A 14,344-nucleotide genomic window follows, 5' to 3' on the forward strand; every position below is an offset into this window, starting at 1 on the left:
TGGGGGACAGTGTGTGCCTCTCTGGCAGCTCTGAGCATGGGAGGTGCCGGAATGAGTGTCCGAGGTAGATCAGGTGCTTACTACCAGGAGAGGGAAGGAGGCTGGGAGTGGTGAGAGGAACAGCGTGAGCCCATCGTAGGCCATCATAGGTCACTGCCTCAGCTCTTGTCCTGACCCCTGACTCATCGCATATGGAGCGTGTGGCTGTGAGGGCCCAGTGTCCAGTGGGAAGTTACAGGAGTCGCTCCTCCACCCCCAACCCCGAGCTTCGAGGAGAAGGGCATCAGGGTGAAGAGAGGAGCTGGAGGTGGAGGCCATTGGGAGAAAGAGGTCGGGGAGCAGCATCAGGAGGGAGAGGCCACTGGAGGGAGGAGGTCATGAGTGACCCCAGGCTTCTAGTGAAGGGGCAGGACAGAGTGTGTTTGCAAGGCGGAGCTGCCAGAGGAAAAGTGCATTTGGGGCAGATGGTGAGGGCATGTGGGACCGGGTCTCATGGGAGGTGGTCAGGAGCAAGAGGAGGTGGTGGAACCAGCCCCCATCCCCCTCAGAGGCAGAGCCAGGTCAGGCCGACCCAGGAGAACTGCAGTGGAGAAGAAACCTTCCAGGGAGACCTTCAGAGGGAAGCAGGGAAGGCGAGGCACAAGGCAGGGAAGGGCCCTAAGAATTCCAGGGGGTCAGAGGGCTGGAGAAACGGGGTCCACACTTCCCTCTGCAGGCCCGGCTGCCCCTGAAGTGGATGGCCCCCGAGAGCATCTTTGACAAGGTGTATACCACGCAGAGTGATGTGTGGTCCTTCGGGGTGCTGCTGTGGGAGATCTTCTCCCTGGGTGAGTACAGCGGCTGGACCCACCACCCCACCACTGTGAGAGCTGGGGTCGTGGGGGGGGGTGTGCTCTCAGCTCCCAGGGGCTGGGGCTACCTGCTTTGGGGCCTACACAGCAGCTCTGATGTGCAAACCAGGATGCACACTTGGGGCAAGTGCGCAGGCTGTTCTGAGACACCAACAACTCTCCCTTCCTTGGTCAGGCCCAGCCTCCCAGAGGACTTGGCCTCCAACCGTGCCCAGGTCTCCCCCTTCAAGTCTGCCTCCCATGAACTCAGCCCCTTCTTGGTCCCTTTGATCTCCCCACCTGCCACCTAGAGTTGGGTAGAGGCCGAGAAGAGACTGAGCACCTCAATTTCTGCAAGTCCACACGGGACAAGCCCGCTCAAACCCCAACTAGTGGAGGGCAGGCAGTGAACAAGGGAGACAGTGAAAATACCACCATAGGCACCAGGGTTCGGTGTCATTACTGAAAACAGGGTACGAGGGGAGCCTGGGCGGGGCAGTGATGAAGCCCTCGCCTGGGAACCCAAAGGTCAGTGTGGTCCCAACCTTGTGGGAGAAAGAGGAGGCAATCGCTCTGTAAAGATTCACAACCTGGAGACCTCGGTCCAACAGCAGTTCACCTCGGTCCGACAGGGTGGACCTTGAGTGGAATCTACTTCACGGCAATGGTCTTTAATTTTCCTTTTAAAGAGTATGCTTTAATGTGCTTGACACACTGGAGGAATGTATGGATTGTGATAAGAGATGCGAGAGCCCCAATAAAAGTATTTATTAAAAAGAGTGCAGGAAACAGGGGGCATGTATAAGTCGCAGGGATCCAAGAAGGGCTCCTGGAGGTACCAAAGCTTGTTGGCACTGAGCTCGGGGCTGGCCAAAAGATGGAGATTGCAGGCCACCAAAGGGCACCTCTGAAAGGCCAGGCGATCTATTTTTTAAAAAAATAGCTACTGAAAACAGCTCCATTGACACTCCGTCCCTTGATGGCTCAGAGCCCTAAGGGGGACAACACTGGAGACTCGGGGTCGGGACTAGCCCAGACTGACCCTGTGACACTGAGGCAAACCACTAAAAGCGTGCAGCAGAGCAACTGTGGGAGCAGAGCAGGGAGCCCCCGATGGAGTACAAAGGACAGACTCTGGGGCCAAAGCATGGTACCCTGTTGGACCTGACTGAAGGACATGCCTAGAGATAAAAAATCAGACCTTCATTTATTTACAGGTTTTTCTTTCTTTTTAAAATATTTTTATTTTAATTAATTTTTTATTCTTTGGGTAATTGGTTTCCTTTTTTGTTGTCATTGCTGTGTTCTCACTCATCACATCTCTTTCTGTGACTTGGTTTTTGGTGCATATTATTATCTCTACAGATCTATCTAGATAAGATAGACTGGATGAATAGTCTGGAGGAAAAAACAACGGGACCAATGGTTCCGGGGGGACACGGGAGAGGGGAAGGAGGGCGTAAGGAGGTGGTGCTGACCAACCCAGGGACAGGGGAGCAATAAGTGATCCAAAATCAGTAGCAAGCAGGGTGTGAGAGGCCTGGTAGGGATTCAGCACGGGCAATGTAATCAAGAGAAATTACGCAAACCCAAATGAAGGCTGAGCATGATAGTGGGACAAGAGGAAAGTAAAAGGAAATAGAGGAAAGAACTAGGTGACAAAGGGTATTTATAGAGGTCTAAAGATTAGAATGTACATGTGTAAATATATTTATATAAGAGTGTGGGGAAAGATATCTATGTGCCTATATTTATAGGTTTAGTATTAAGGCAGCAGATGGACATTGGGCCTCCACTCAAGCACTTACTCAGTGCAAGAACACGTTGTTCTATTAAATTGGCATTCCAGGATGCACACCTTCCTGACACGATTGCTGAAGAAAAATGTGTGCATAAGCAAATGTGGTGAAGAAAACTGACGGTGCCCAGCTATCAAAAGATATAGCGTCTGGGGTGTTAAAGGCTTGAAGATAAACAAGCGGCCATCTAGCTCAGAAGCATCAAAGCCCACATGGAAGAAACACACCAGCATGTCTGACCACAGGGTGCACAAGGGACCAGTTATCAGACATCAAAGAACTAAAAATCACATCAATGGGTGCCCACCTCCCTGATACAATCAATGAAGACAAACATGTGCATAAGCAAATGTGGTGAAGAAAGCTGATGGCGCCCGGCTATCAAAAGATATAGCGTCTGGGGTCTTAAGGGCTCGAAGATAAACAAGTAGCCATCTAGTTCAGAAGCAACAAAGCCCACATGGAAGAAACACACCAGCCTGTGTGACCATGAGCTGTCGAAGGGATCAGGTATCAAGGAACAACAAATCATATTGTAAATGTAGGTGAGTTCAGAGTGGAGACTCAAAGTCCATTAGTAGCCAACTGGACACCACTTTACTGAAGGGTTGTGGGGAGGAGATGAACCAGTCAGGGTGTAAGGTAGCAATGATGAAACATATAACTTTCCTCTAGTTCTTAAATGCTTCCTCCCCCTCAGTATCATGATCCCAAGTCTACCTTACAAATCTGGCTACACCAGAGCATGTACATAGGTACAGATAGCAACTGGAAACACAGGGAATCCAGGACAGATGACTCCTCCAGGACCAATGGTGAGAGTGGCGATCCCTGGAGGGTAGAGAGAATGTGGGGTAGAAAGGGGGGACTGATTACAAGAATCTACGTATAGCCTCCTCCTTGGTGGATGGACAGCAGAGAAGAGGGCGGGGAGAGACACTGGACAGTGTAATATATGACCAAATAATAATTTATGAATGATGAAGGTTTCATGAGGTAGGGGGCAGTGGGGAGGGAGGGGGAAATGAGCAACCAATATTAAAGGTTCAAGTAGAAAGCAAATGTTTTGAGAATGATGATGGTAAAAAATGTACATATGTTCTTGACACAGTGGATGGATGGATGGATTGTGATAAGAATTGTACAAGCCCCAAATAAAATTATTAAAAATAATTATTAAAAATTAAAGGTAAATAAAGAAAAAGAAAACAGCTCCATTGTGTCACCCTGGAGTGCAAATGGACTGCTCAGCCACTGGTTTGGAATGAAGGGTGAGCGGGTGAAGCAGGGGCCCTCCAAGGCAGCTAACCCAGGCAAGAGCAGCCAGGCCCTGCCCTGATGGTGTGCTGAAGGCGCTCAGGGCCCCCGCAGAGCAGGCGGGGACTTCGGGAAGGTGCTTCAGAGGCAGCGAGGCGGGAGGGGTGGGAGAGGCAACCAGCCAGCCCCTGTGGCCGGGTGAGGACTTGGGACTTACGTCTCAGGGAAGCCACTGTAGGGCTCTGAGTGAGGGACAAATGCCATCGGTTTTAAAGGAGTCCTTCTGGCCGCTGAGGGAGGACTAGCCAAAGGGCGAGACGAAACAGAAAGACCAGTCAGGGCGACTCTAGTGGGTTTGGGCAGAGATGTGACCCCTGCGTCAGGATCCATGAGAGAAGTGGGTTTGGGATGAGGAGCTGATAGTGCTTAAGAGGGACTAGATTGGGAGGCTAGAGATGGCCTCCCCTCAGAGGTGGTGTTGAGACAGGCGAGGGGCTTGGCTCTTGCTGAACTAACTTGCTCATGTCCTCTGATGATCCCGGTAACCGTGTTAAGCTAGCGTGGGCCCCGCTGGGAGCAGTGGAAAGGGCACCCTGCCATGGACGAGGGGAAGCAGTTGGGTGGTGAGGCTGGCCTGTGGGGTGCCTACTCCTGACTCACGCCATCCTGGTCATTTCTGTTATCAGGAGCATCCCCGTACCCTGGGGTGCAGATCAATGAGGAGTTCTGCCAGCGGCTCAAAGATGGCACCCGGATGAGGGCCCCAGAGCTGGCCACTCCTGCCATGTGAGTGTCCCTCTCCAAGGGACCAGGAGAAGAGGTGGTTGGGGCAGGGGTGCTGCATTCTATCACTCCAATCTCTCCACGCTCATCCATGCCATACCTCCCCACTCATCCAGCCAATAACTCTCTTCAGCACCTGCCTGAACGGTAGGCAGGGAGGCAGCACTGACTACAAATGGCCAGCATGACCAGCGCCGGTCTGGCCGCTCCACAAGGCACACACACCACCTTGTAACCATGACTGAGATGGGGGACACCAAGGGGCCAGGCATAACCAGTGATCAGAAAACTGCCCACAGAGGGATATTGAGCTGAGAGGTGGGAGGGGCCTGGAGCAGGCTAAGATAGCGTGTGTGTGTGTGTGTGTGTATGTGTGTGTGTGTGTGTGTGTGTGTGTGTGTGTGTGTGAGAGAGAGAGAGAGAGAGAGAGAGAGAGAAGGGAGGAGGTGATCTACTGGGGGAGGTGTGGTGGGGAGTGCTCAGACCATAGTCCTGCATCTGGCTTTAACCCTCCTTGCCCCCCTCCCCCAGACGTCGCATCATGCTAAGCTGCTGGTCAGGAGACCCCAAGGCCAGACCTGCATTCCCGGAATTGGTGGAGGTCCTGGGAGACTTGCTGCAGGGCAGGAGCCATCAGGTGAGCCCCTCCTTTTGTCCTGATCCTTTCCCCTGGGGCTCCCTGGGCCAGCCCTGGCTGCCCCTAGACCCTGTGTTCAGCCCTGAAGCTTTCAGGTAAGGATTTACATAGGGTCAGCCTTCCAGGGTCAGCCACCTGCCCTCCTACCTCCATGGTGGCCACTCAAGGTGGAGCCTCGGGCATCTTCCTGCTGAAAACACACACACATGCATGCGTGTGCACACGCAAACACACACACACACACACCAGTGCCTCTCTAGCCATCGTGGGGAGGGTCAGAGCTGGCCCTTGTCCCCAGGGAGCCCAGGCCTTTATAAACAGCATCATGGTGTTTAAAACCCAGCCTCTGCCATGGCTCCTCACTAGGCCTGCAAAGCAGCTCCTCACCGGCTGAGCCCAACACCAAGGACCTCAACTCCCTCATCTCCCACCTCACCTCAGGCCCACGTCATCTCTGTAACGACCAAGCACACAGACCTGTGTCAGCTGTGTCCTGACACACCCCTCTCTCTGTGCTCCTCAGGGGTGGGGCCAGGGATGGACACAGCAAGGGAGAAAGCAGTTGCCAGAGTGTCACCCAGCTTCCCAGGAGCTGAAGACAGGCACTCAGGGTGGGGTTCTGCCCCGAGAGGGGAAGTCTGAGACTCATTCATACTGACTTGTGAAGCTGCCAAAACAGCCAAGGGCCCTGGCATGAGGACATGCTGGCGGAGTCCTGGACTGTCCCTCACCCCCCTTCTCCCCCCACTCCCCTTTAGGGTGCCTTCCTCATCTGAGAAATGGAGGGAGGGAGCGTGTGAGAATTTAGGAAATTTGGCGCACAGCAGACATTCCTGCGTGGCACCAACGGTTAATGTTCTCCCCTGCTAGCCAAATGGTTAGAGGTTCACACCACCCCTAGGTACCTCAGAAGAAAGGCCTGGTGATCTTCCCAAAAATCAGCCACGAAGAATCCTGTGGAGCACGCGTCTGCTCTGAGCCACGTGGGCCCCATGCCAGCAGGAATCCACTAGGCAACAACTGGTGTCCCGGGCAGTGGGCAGCAAGCCTGCTAGCCCCCGGGTCTGCTGGCGCTCACACTTAGGCCGCAGGTGTACCCGGCCCACCGCTGTGAGAGCCCGTTCTCCACAAAGGGACAGTCAAGGGCTAGTGTGGGGCTGCCCGGGGATGGCTGCAGAGGGTGTCTGACCTCGATGCCTGTCCTGCCCCTGCCAGGAGGAGGAGGATTTCGTGCCCCCCCGTGGGTCTGAGAGCTCAGAGGAGGGCAGCTTCTTACAGGCCTCCACCACGGCCCTGCACGTAGCCTGTGCCGACTCTGAAGGCAGCCCGTCCAGCCTGCAGCGCCACAGCCTGGCGGCCAGGTCAGCCGCCCTCCAGGGCCCCGAGAGGGGTGGGATGGGGCAGGCAGGGGAGCCACTTGGACACTTGTCTAATCGATCATCCGGCACCATGGAAAAGCTGACTGCAGACACGGGAGGGCCCTCTGCAGGCCCATAGCAGGGTCCTTGTGGAAGACCAGACTCTGGTTTCTGTACATCTGTGGGAGCCTGGGAGTACTCCTCTCCCTGCTCACACTTTCCTGGCCTCACACTTGGGGCGGGGCATGCTCACCCTCTGGAGGTGGGGCCTGGGGAGGGGCCCAGATCCTCATGGCCTCAGGGTCCATCGTGGGAGCAGGGGGCTGGTGGGGGGGGGGGCAGGAAAGGAACATGAGCGAGAGCTTGGAGGGTGGGGCTGTTGGGGTGCGTTTCTCCAGTCCCCTCCTTTTGCCCACCACAGATACTACAACTGTGTGTCCTTTCCTGGGTGCCTGGGCAGAGGAAGTCAGACCCAAGGGTCCTCCCGGATGAAAACGTTTGAAGAATTTCCCATGACCCCAACGACCTACAAAGCCTCCGCAGTGAGCTCGGCCCTGGTGATACCTGGGAGGAGGGGTTGTGGGCTTTGGGACCTGAACTCACTCTCTAGGGGGCAGTCAGGAACGCTGACTGGGGCAGGTGCAGGAAGCAGCTCAGACATGCTGGGCAGATGGGCAGAAAAGGGAGCCAGGCGTCCCCGGAAAATGTTGCAGGGGAGTTCACAAGATGCCTCTGTCCTCCAGCCTGCCGGCTGTGCTGCTGCTGTCACCCCCACCGCCCAGCCCTCCCCCCACCCCCCACCGAGTGGAAAGGCAGCTCCTCTTTCTCGGTGGTGGGCTGAGGAGTAGCCCCCATGGGGCCCCCCCGTGGCCCCCATTCGGTGGAGGTCAGCAGCACCAAGCTACTTGGCCTGAAGAGTGGGGGGCTGGGGCACCTGGCCTGGAAAACCAGGAGGTTTGTTCAGGTGGTGACACTGGTATTCCTGCATGCAAACGAAGGAGGGAGGTGCTGCCAGGTGTTTCCAATTTGTAAAAGGACTCTGAGGCTCCCAAATGTAAATCCCCGCAGCAGCTGTAGCCAGGATGCCAACCCAGCCTCCCGGAGCACCCTCCCTCCGGGATGTGGGGCAGGTCTGGGGCCTGGTCAGTAAACGCTGGGTTCGGGCAATGGAGCAGTGGGGAATCTGACTGGCATTCCTGTCTCCAGGGCCAGGAGAAGGTTGTAGAGAGTTCCAGCCTCTGAAAAGATTGCAGCCCCTCCTGCGTAATTCCAAATAAACACACACACACCCCCACCCCCGCTTCCGGGTAGCAACGCCCTACTAACGTCGGGCCATTCTTCCATGGTGATTATTTTGTTAACTATGAGCCAGCCATCCCAACCTTCAAATCTTTTGTCTTGGTGCTCCTGCTTTTAGCAGGTACAGGGCCCATGTGACACCCCTACCCACCCACCCCCGCTTAGGGTGCCTTAACTTTGCTTAGCTTCCCCATGGAATCAAAGGTGCTCTCTCTGTGGCGTGGGGCACCTGACCCTTCTCCCTCGGGCTCTGCCCACGTTCTCACTTAACTCCAGCAGAGGGGATGTTAGCGCAGCCGTGCCACAAGTGACAGCTCATACATCCCTCCTGGCTGGGGGACAGCTGCCCCAAAGAAGGGCTTAGAGTGGGGCCACAGCCCTAGGCTTGCTCTCTCCGCACAGGACAACCAGACGGACAGTGGAATGGTGCTGGCCTCTGAGGAGCTTGAGCGGATAGAAAACAGACATAAACCAGAAGGCGGTTTCGGGTAAGGCACTTTAGTGTCCTAGGGTGGCTGGTCAGAACAGACATGTATGGTCTCACAGCTGGGCAGGCTAGGAACCCCGCTGGCAGCAGGGCATGCTCTGTCTACTCTAGGGGACATCCTTCCGCATCTTTCCAGCTTCTGGTAACTCCAGATAGGTCTTCACTGGCCGTCTTGGTCCTGTGTCCGTGTCTCTTCATTCCTTTCATAAAGACGCAACTCAGATGGGAAAAGGACTCGGCTTATCCAGTATAACTTCATGGCAACTGGTTATATCTCAAAGACCTTGTTTCCTAACAAGGTCTTATGCTTAAGTACCCAGTGTTAGGACTTGAACATATTTACTTGGGAGACACAATTCAATCTGCACCATAAGGCCTTTGCTGCTTCTTCCCCTACAAGAATGGGACTGCCCACCCAGAGTGGTCTGAGCCGGAGCTGGGAACTCTGGGAACTGAAAGCAGGGCCTAGTCATGACATGACATGACATGACATGACATAACTCACTACCAGCAAGTGGATGCCAACTCATAGAACACAGTAGAACTTCTCCAGTGGGTTTCCAAGTCTGTAACTCTTCCCTGGAGTAAAAAGCCTTCTCTCTATCCCGCAGAGTGGTTTTGAACTGCTGACCTTGAGGATTTCAGCCCAATACATAACCACTGTGCCATCAGATGTCCTTAAGACCCAGTGAGGGAGGCCATGATTCTCTTACTCAAAACCTTTCTAGCTCCCTATTACCTTTTTGGTGCATTCAAGGCAAAACACTCCAAAGATTCGAGGTCTTTAGCAGCCCAACCTCCTGAACACATCACACTCCTCCATAATCATAGTGACCAAGCAGCACAAGCAGCAGCTGGTCCCCAAAAGCTCCCTTTCAGGCTCCTACTCTCAAACCTGTATTCAGTCGTAAGATGCTCTCATGCCACCTCTCTGTGAAACCACACGTGACCTGCCATCCTCATTGTGTGTACCCTTCCCCCAGCCAGGAAGAAGCCAGCCCTCAGTAGCCATTGGAGCCAGGCTGATAATGTAGGCTGGCGCTGGCAGGTCCCATCCTGGGATAAGAAAGGGCTCTGGCCACACGGAGAGAGATCCTGCATACAAGATGAGTTCCCTTTGCCCAAGGAGAAGCCATCCCAAAATTGAAACTTCTTTTTTTTAGGATGTAAACTTTTAAGGGTACAGATCAAATAGTTAAGTAACTACCTAGGACGTTCACTTTATTGATTTACTTACACACACCTGTTTAAATGAATGGCTCGTTCCCACTTTAAGAAACAATTTCATCCCAATCATTCAATTGCACTTTGAACTCTCGTTGTCAAGAGCTACCTTTTGAATTATCCGACCCATTTTTCACTTTTACATAAGCCGCTTTTGAATCAATATTTGATGTAGTCACAGAAAAATTGTCCTCAAAACCACAGGCATATTTATTTTTGTAACATTAGGATAGCTGATATTTTTCACATTTTTAAATGTATTTATGACTGATACAGCTTAATCAACTGGTTATTTTACACAGCCTACAAATGATGTGTTTGCAGCACCACTAACACTGGCAACTGTGAGATCATGCCCAGGAGGGATTTGTCCCGTGTCTCTATCCTCTCCCCACTTTTTTTTTTCTTTTATTGATTCCATCAGGTGACTTCTATTACCAAACTCTCTGCCATCGAGTTGATTCTGACTCATGGTCACCCTAAGGCAGAATAGAACTACCCCTTTGGGTTTCTGAGGCTGTCGATCATTCTAGAAGCAGGAAGCCTCGTCTTTCTCCCCCATAGGGGTTACTGACCTACACGCAACCACTATACCCCAAGGGTTCTTTCTGATGCCTCTTAGTAACCTAGTTCGGGAAAATAAGCTGCATTGACAGAATATATTCAGCTTGATTTTTTTTTACCAGAAAAGATTTTACCATTCAGAAGAACGGAAGTAAGTAAAAAGGGCCACCAGCTGCTTAAATTCAATCTTTACATCACTTCCTAAGAAGGACTCAGTTCGTCAGAGAGATCAAAGAAAGATACTCATAGCCATGCCCCAGTGTCAGCAGAGACACTCCAGTGTATGCACTAAGCTCTCCAGCCGGTCGGAGCCAAGCCCAGCCGAGCCGAGCCCAAGCCCGAGCCCGAGGCCGAGCAAGCACCTGGTGAGACTGTAGAAAGAGAAGAGTGCAGCGAAGCCCTGGGAGCAAAGCCACCGGAACTGGGGAGATGATGGAGGAGATACCCGCTCCAAGACGAAAGTCTGGGGGTACAATGGGGGGGAGCGGGGGGGCCTGGGGAAGACCGTGCTTCTGTGAAGGCCATGCGCAGGAAGAGAATGCTAGACCCCTGATGCTCGGAGAGGCAAGAAAAGAAGAAATTGTTCCATGGGAAGCAAAATGAATCCATTTGTGGAAGAAACTGCACGTCACTCTACGAGCACTAGAAGGTACTCTTCCCCACAGGCTGTTTGGCAGGTGCGTTCTTATGGAATGTTCTCCAACAAAGTCTGAAGACAGAGTGTGGTGCGGAGAGCTCTGTGAGGCTAACCAGTCATCCTGTGGGCACGCGTGAGTCTTCCTCCCCACGGGAAGTAAATGCCCCTCACTTGCAGGGCTACATTATTTGCCCCTTTCCATGGCCAGCCAGAATTCCAGAAACAACCCCCATAGTCTAGTGCTTTCTCTAAAGCCATCGGTGAATGGAAGATCTATACACTCTAGGCTGTGGGGCATGACAGTAGCGACGAGGGAGTCCAGCCCTCCCTACTGGTTAGTTGACCCCTGGGGATGGTACAGTATGGACTATGAAAGCAGATTTAGGGAAAAGGACACAATCCAGGCGATCTGAAGTGTCCGAAAGCTGTGGGTCTAACACAACTCTCTGAGACGAAGAAACTTTGGCACCACCCAAATTCCTCTCCCTTTCCATAGACCAACCTGCTATTCCTGGTCCAGAAACTGCTCGCATGGATAATCAAAGGCAAAAAAAGTTATTGTAAAAATAAAATCCATGTTATTATAAACATTGGGAATAGATCATTTTTAGTAAATGTAAACACTAAGAAGAACATAAAGCGTTCCGGCCCAAGTCGCTGACCATGAAGTTGTGCGCTAAGAGTGTCGGAGCCAGGCCGGGCTGATCATGAGGATCATGACTTGCAGTTTGCCATCTTCGCCAACATGCCGACGTGTCACTCTTCTTGCTTGTCGTTCTCTCTCCCTACGTGGCCGTCAACAATCCTGAGGAGCAGGAATGAGAGTGGCTTTCTCAGTCCCAGGGTTCCAGGACATAGTCCAAGGCGAGATGGAGGGTGGGAAGGCCTGCTCTCACCCTTCACTCCATCCCGTCTACCAACCACAACATACAAAGCAACTACACCCGGAGCTTTCAAAAAACTTCTATTTCCTCAAAGTATTCCTTAACCCTATGACACAAGATGCTGCCACTGAATATGGCCCACTATAGGGGCTGCTGGCTTTTCTACTATATATATATATATATATATATATATATATATATATATGAAAATATATAATAAATATAATATATTTATATAATAAATATACAATATAATATATATAAATATATTTTATACAAATATAAAATAAATATAGTAGAAAATAAATATATTTTTTAAAAGAAGACCCAAAACCAGCTGCACTATAATCAGAAATTTAAAAATTCAGAATAGAAATAAACAATATGAAGACATAAAATGAGACCTGATTAAATTCAGGAAAAAAATAGAAAAGATAAATCCTTTCAAGGATGAATACCAGGATGCCCAAGGAAAAAATAGGTATGACCAGACTTCCAATTAGGGACACAGAGAACAGACATGAAAAGGGTTATGAAAATGAAACAAATAAATGATTAAGGAGCATCATAAAGAAAATGATCAACATTTTAAAAAGTGAAAAAAAATCCACCATATGTAAAACTGGAGTCCCTGGGGAAGTATCCAAACAGTGGAATGTTATGAATATCTTATATGTATTAAGATAACTCTCTTATTTAAAAAATATGAATCTGATGTAAGTTAAATCCCCCTCCAAACCTGGGAAAATAAGCTCAGAACAGCAAACTCTGAGGTATGCCCTAGTAGAACTGTTCAACTTCAAAGACAGAACCCTGGAAATCCAAGCCAAACAGTTAAACTCACAGAGAGAGAGAGAGAGAGAGAGAGAGAGAGAAGTTGACATCAGGTTTTTCAATAACACTATACAAAGAATAATAATAAAATAACAATTTCAAAAACTTTTTAAAAGGTGAGAGCCAAAGGTGGATCATCATAGGTGGAGACAGGGAGGCAGGGATTTGACTCGGGAGGCTTCCTCAGCCATGGCGCAGCTGGTATTTCTTCCTCAGAGTGATGGAAAGCCACTGAAGGATTGTCTCTGGAAGAATGTCTCTGGAGAGTAGACTGTAGGGAGGCAAGAGTGGAAGAAGAGAGACCTGCTATCAGGTTACAGAGCGTGTGATGATGGCAGATTGCTCTAACACCAGGGCAAAGCACTATCGAGATACGGACGCATACATTTTGGAGTTAGAATGGACAGGACTTCTGGGCGGGTGACACTGTGGGGTAAGGAAATGGGAAAGAGGACAACCACTTGCTTAGTTTGAGTACCGCAAAGGCTCAAGCAACTGGGATGGGTAAGACTAGGAAAAAGTAGACGTGAGAGAGTCCTGTAACCCTGGGCCCAGACTTGGGACAAAAATGTATTTCTGAGCATTTGTTAGACTTAATTAGACTCATTGGCTTTTTCATGTCAAGTCCGTTTGCTTTTCCTTCTGTCTTTGAGTTTGTTCCAGGTGTCTTTAATTATTCCAAACAGACCCTCACTCGGGTGCAGTCCGACCTCTCCTCTTGCCTCTCTAAAGCCTTCTTCCTTGTCTTGGCAGCTGTAAAGGACCTGACCTGAAAGTGGAGATGATCAGGGTACACCCAGACCCCGAAGGGATGCGGCGGCGGCCCAATCAGGGGGCACCAGGAGGCCAGGTGTTTTACAACAGCGAGTACGGAAAGCTGTCAGAGCCGCATGAGGAGGGGGACTGTGCCCCATCGGCCTGTGAGCCCTTCTTCACAGACACCAGCTACTAAAGCAGCACTGGGCAAGGCCCCCACCTCTAGCTGATCCTGGAGTCCCGCAGTTGGGGGGCCGTGCCTAGCAGGATAAGCAGAAGACTGGGGCCCACGTGGGCACTCATCTCCTTTGACTCAGGCTGCAGAGGAGCTTCCTCTGCCCTCTCTACAGCCTTCTTAAGCAGGAAGCGTGAAGCTGCCAGCTCAAGGGCTCCCCTGAACCCCACTGCCAAGCCTAGAGCCCCCTGCGGGACTCTCCTCTCTCTGAATCAGATTCCATATAGGTCAGTGTCTACAAGTGCCAATCTGGCACTCCCATGGAGAATGGCTCCTTGATTACCTCCTGCCACCCCCGTGGGTAGATGGCATGGTCCCATTCTCTAATGAGGAATAGCTGGGTCTGAGGGTCACTTGGCGATCAAGGTAGAGCTACACTTGAGCCAGGCCTCCTGTCCTGTCCCAAACGCTGTCCTCTCCACACAGAACTTTCCCTTCCCATGGGAAGTGGCTTCCTCCCTCCCCCTCTCCCGGCCCCCCCCCCCCCCAGCTGCTTCTCAGAGGCTGAAGAGTGAGTGTTACTCTTCCCATCAAAGCAGTGAAGGAAGAATTTGGGGTCTCCTCTCTTGAAACTGACCAGAACAGCTCACCAGCTCAGGGTAGCCATCTCGACAGCGCTGAACTGAAGAAAGAATGGAAAGCAGCATGCCATTGACCTTGAGTGTTGACAACTATTCGACCAGAACCAATTATTTTCACTCGATCTTCAGAGATGATTTTAGCTGCTGTGAAGAAATTGCTTTTTAAAACTTCAGTTGGA

The 14,344-nt window shown here is 51.5% G+C and overlaps 1 protein-coding gene across 1 annotated transcript in view; it reads left to right on the forward strand.

Moving 5' to 3' along the window:
- Positions 1 to 13,545, forward strand: part of FLT4 (fms related receptor tyrosine kinase 4) — a 33,260-nt gene extending 19,715 nt beyond the window's left edge. The window contains exons 24-30 of the mRNA XM_075542754.1: positions 716 to 827; positions 4,573 to 4,672; positions 5,201 to 5,306; positions 6,522 to 6,667; positions 7,086 to 7,206; positions 8,366 to 8,451; positions 13,347 to 13,545. Coding sequence (XP_075398869.1) covers positions 716 to 827; positions 4,573 to 4,672; positions 5,201 to 5,306; positions 6,522 to 6,667; positions 7,086 to 7,206; positions 8,366 to 8,451; positions 13,347 to 13,545 — 870 coding nt within the window. The remainder of the gene's footprint in view (positions 1 to 715; positions 828 to 4,572; positions 4,673 to 5,200; positions 5,307 to 6,521; positions 6,668 to 7,085; positions 7,207 to 8,365; positions 8,452 to 13,346) is intronic.
- The last annotated feature ends 799 nt before the right edge of the window (positions 13,546 to 14,344 follow it).

This window comes from Tenrec ecaudatus, chromosome 2, assembly GCF_050624435.1.
Source record: "Tenrec ecaudatus isolate mTenEca1 chromosome 2, mTenEca1.hap1, whole genome shotgun sequence".
Lineage (NCBI taxonomy): Eukaryota > Metazoa > Chordata > Mammalia > Afrosoricida > Tenrecidae > Tenrec > Tenrec ecaudatus.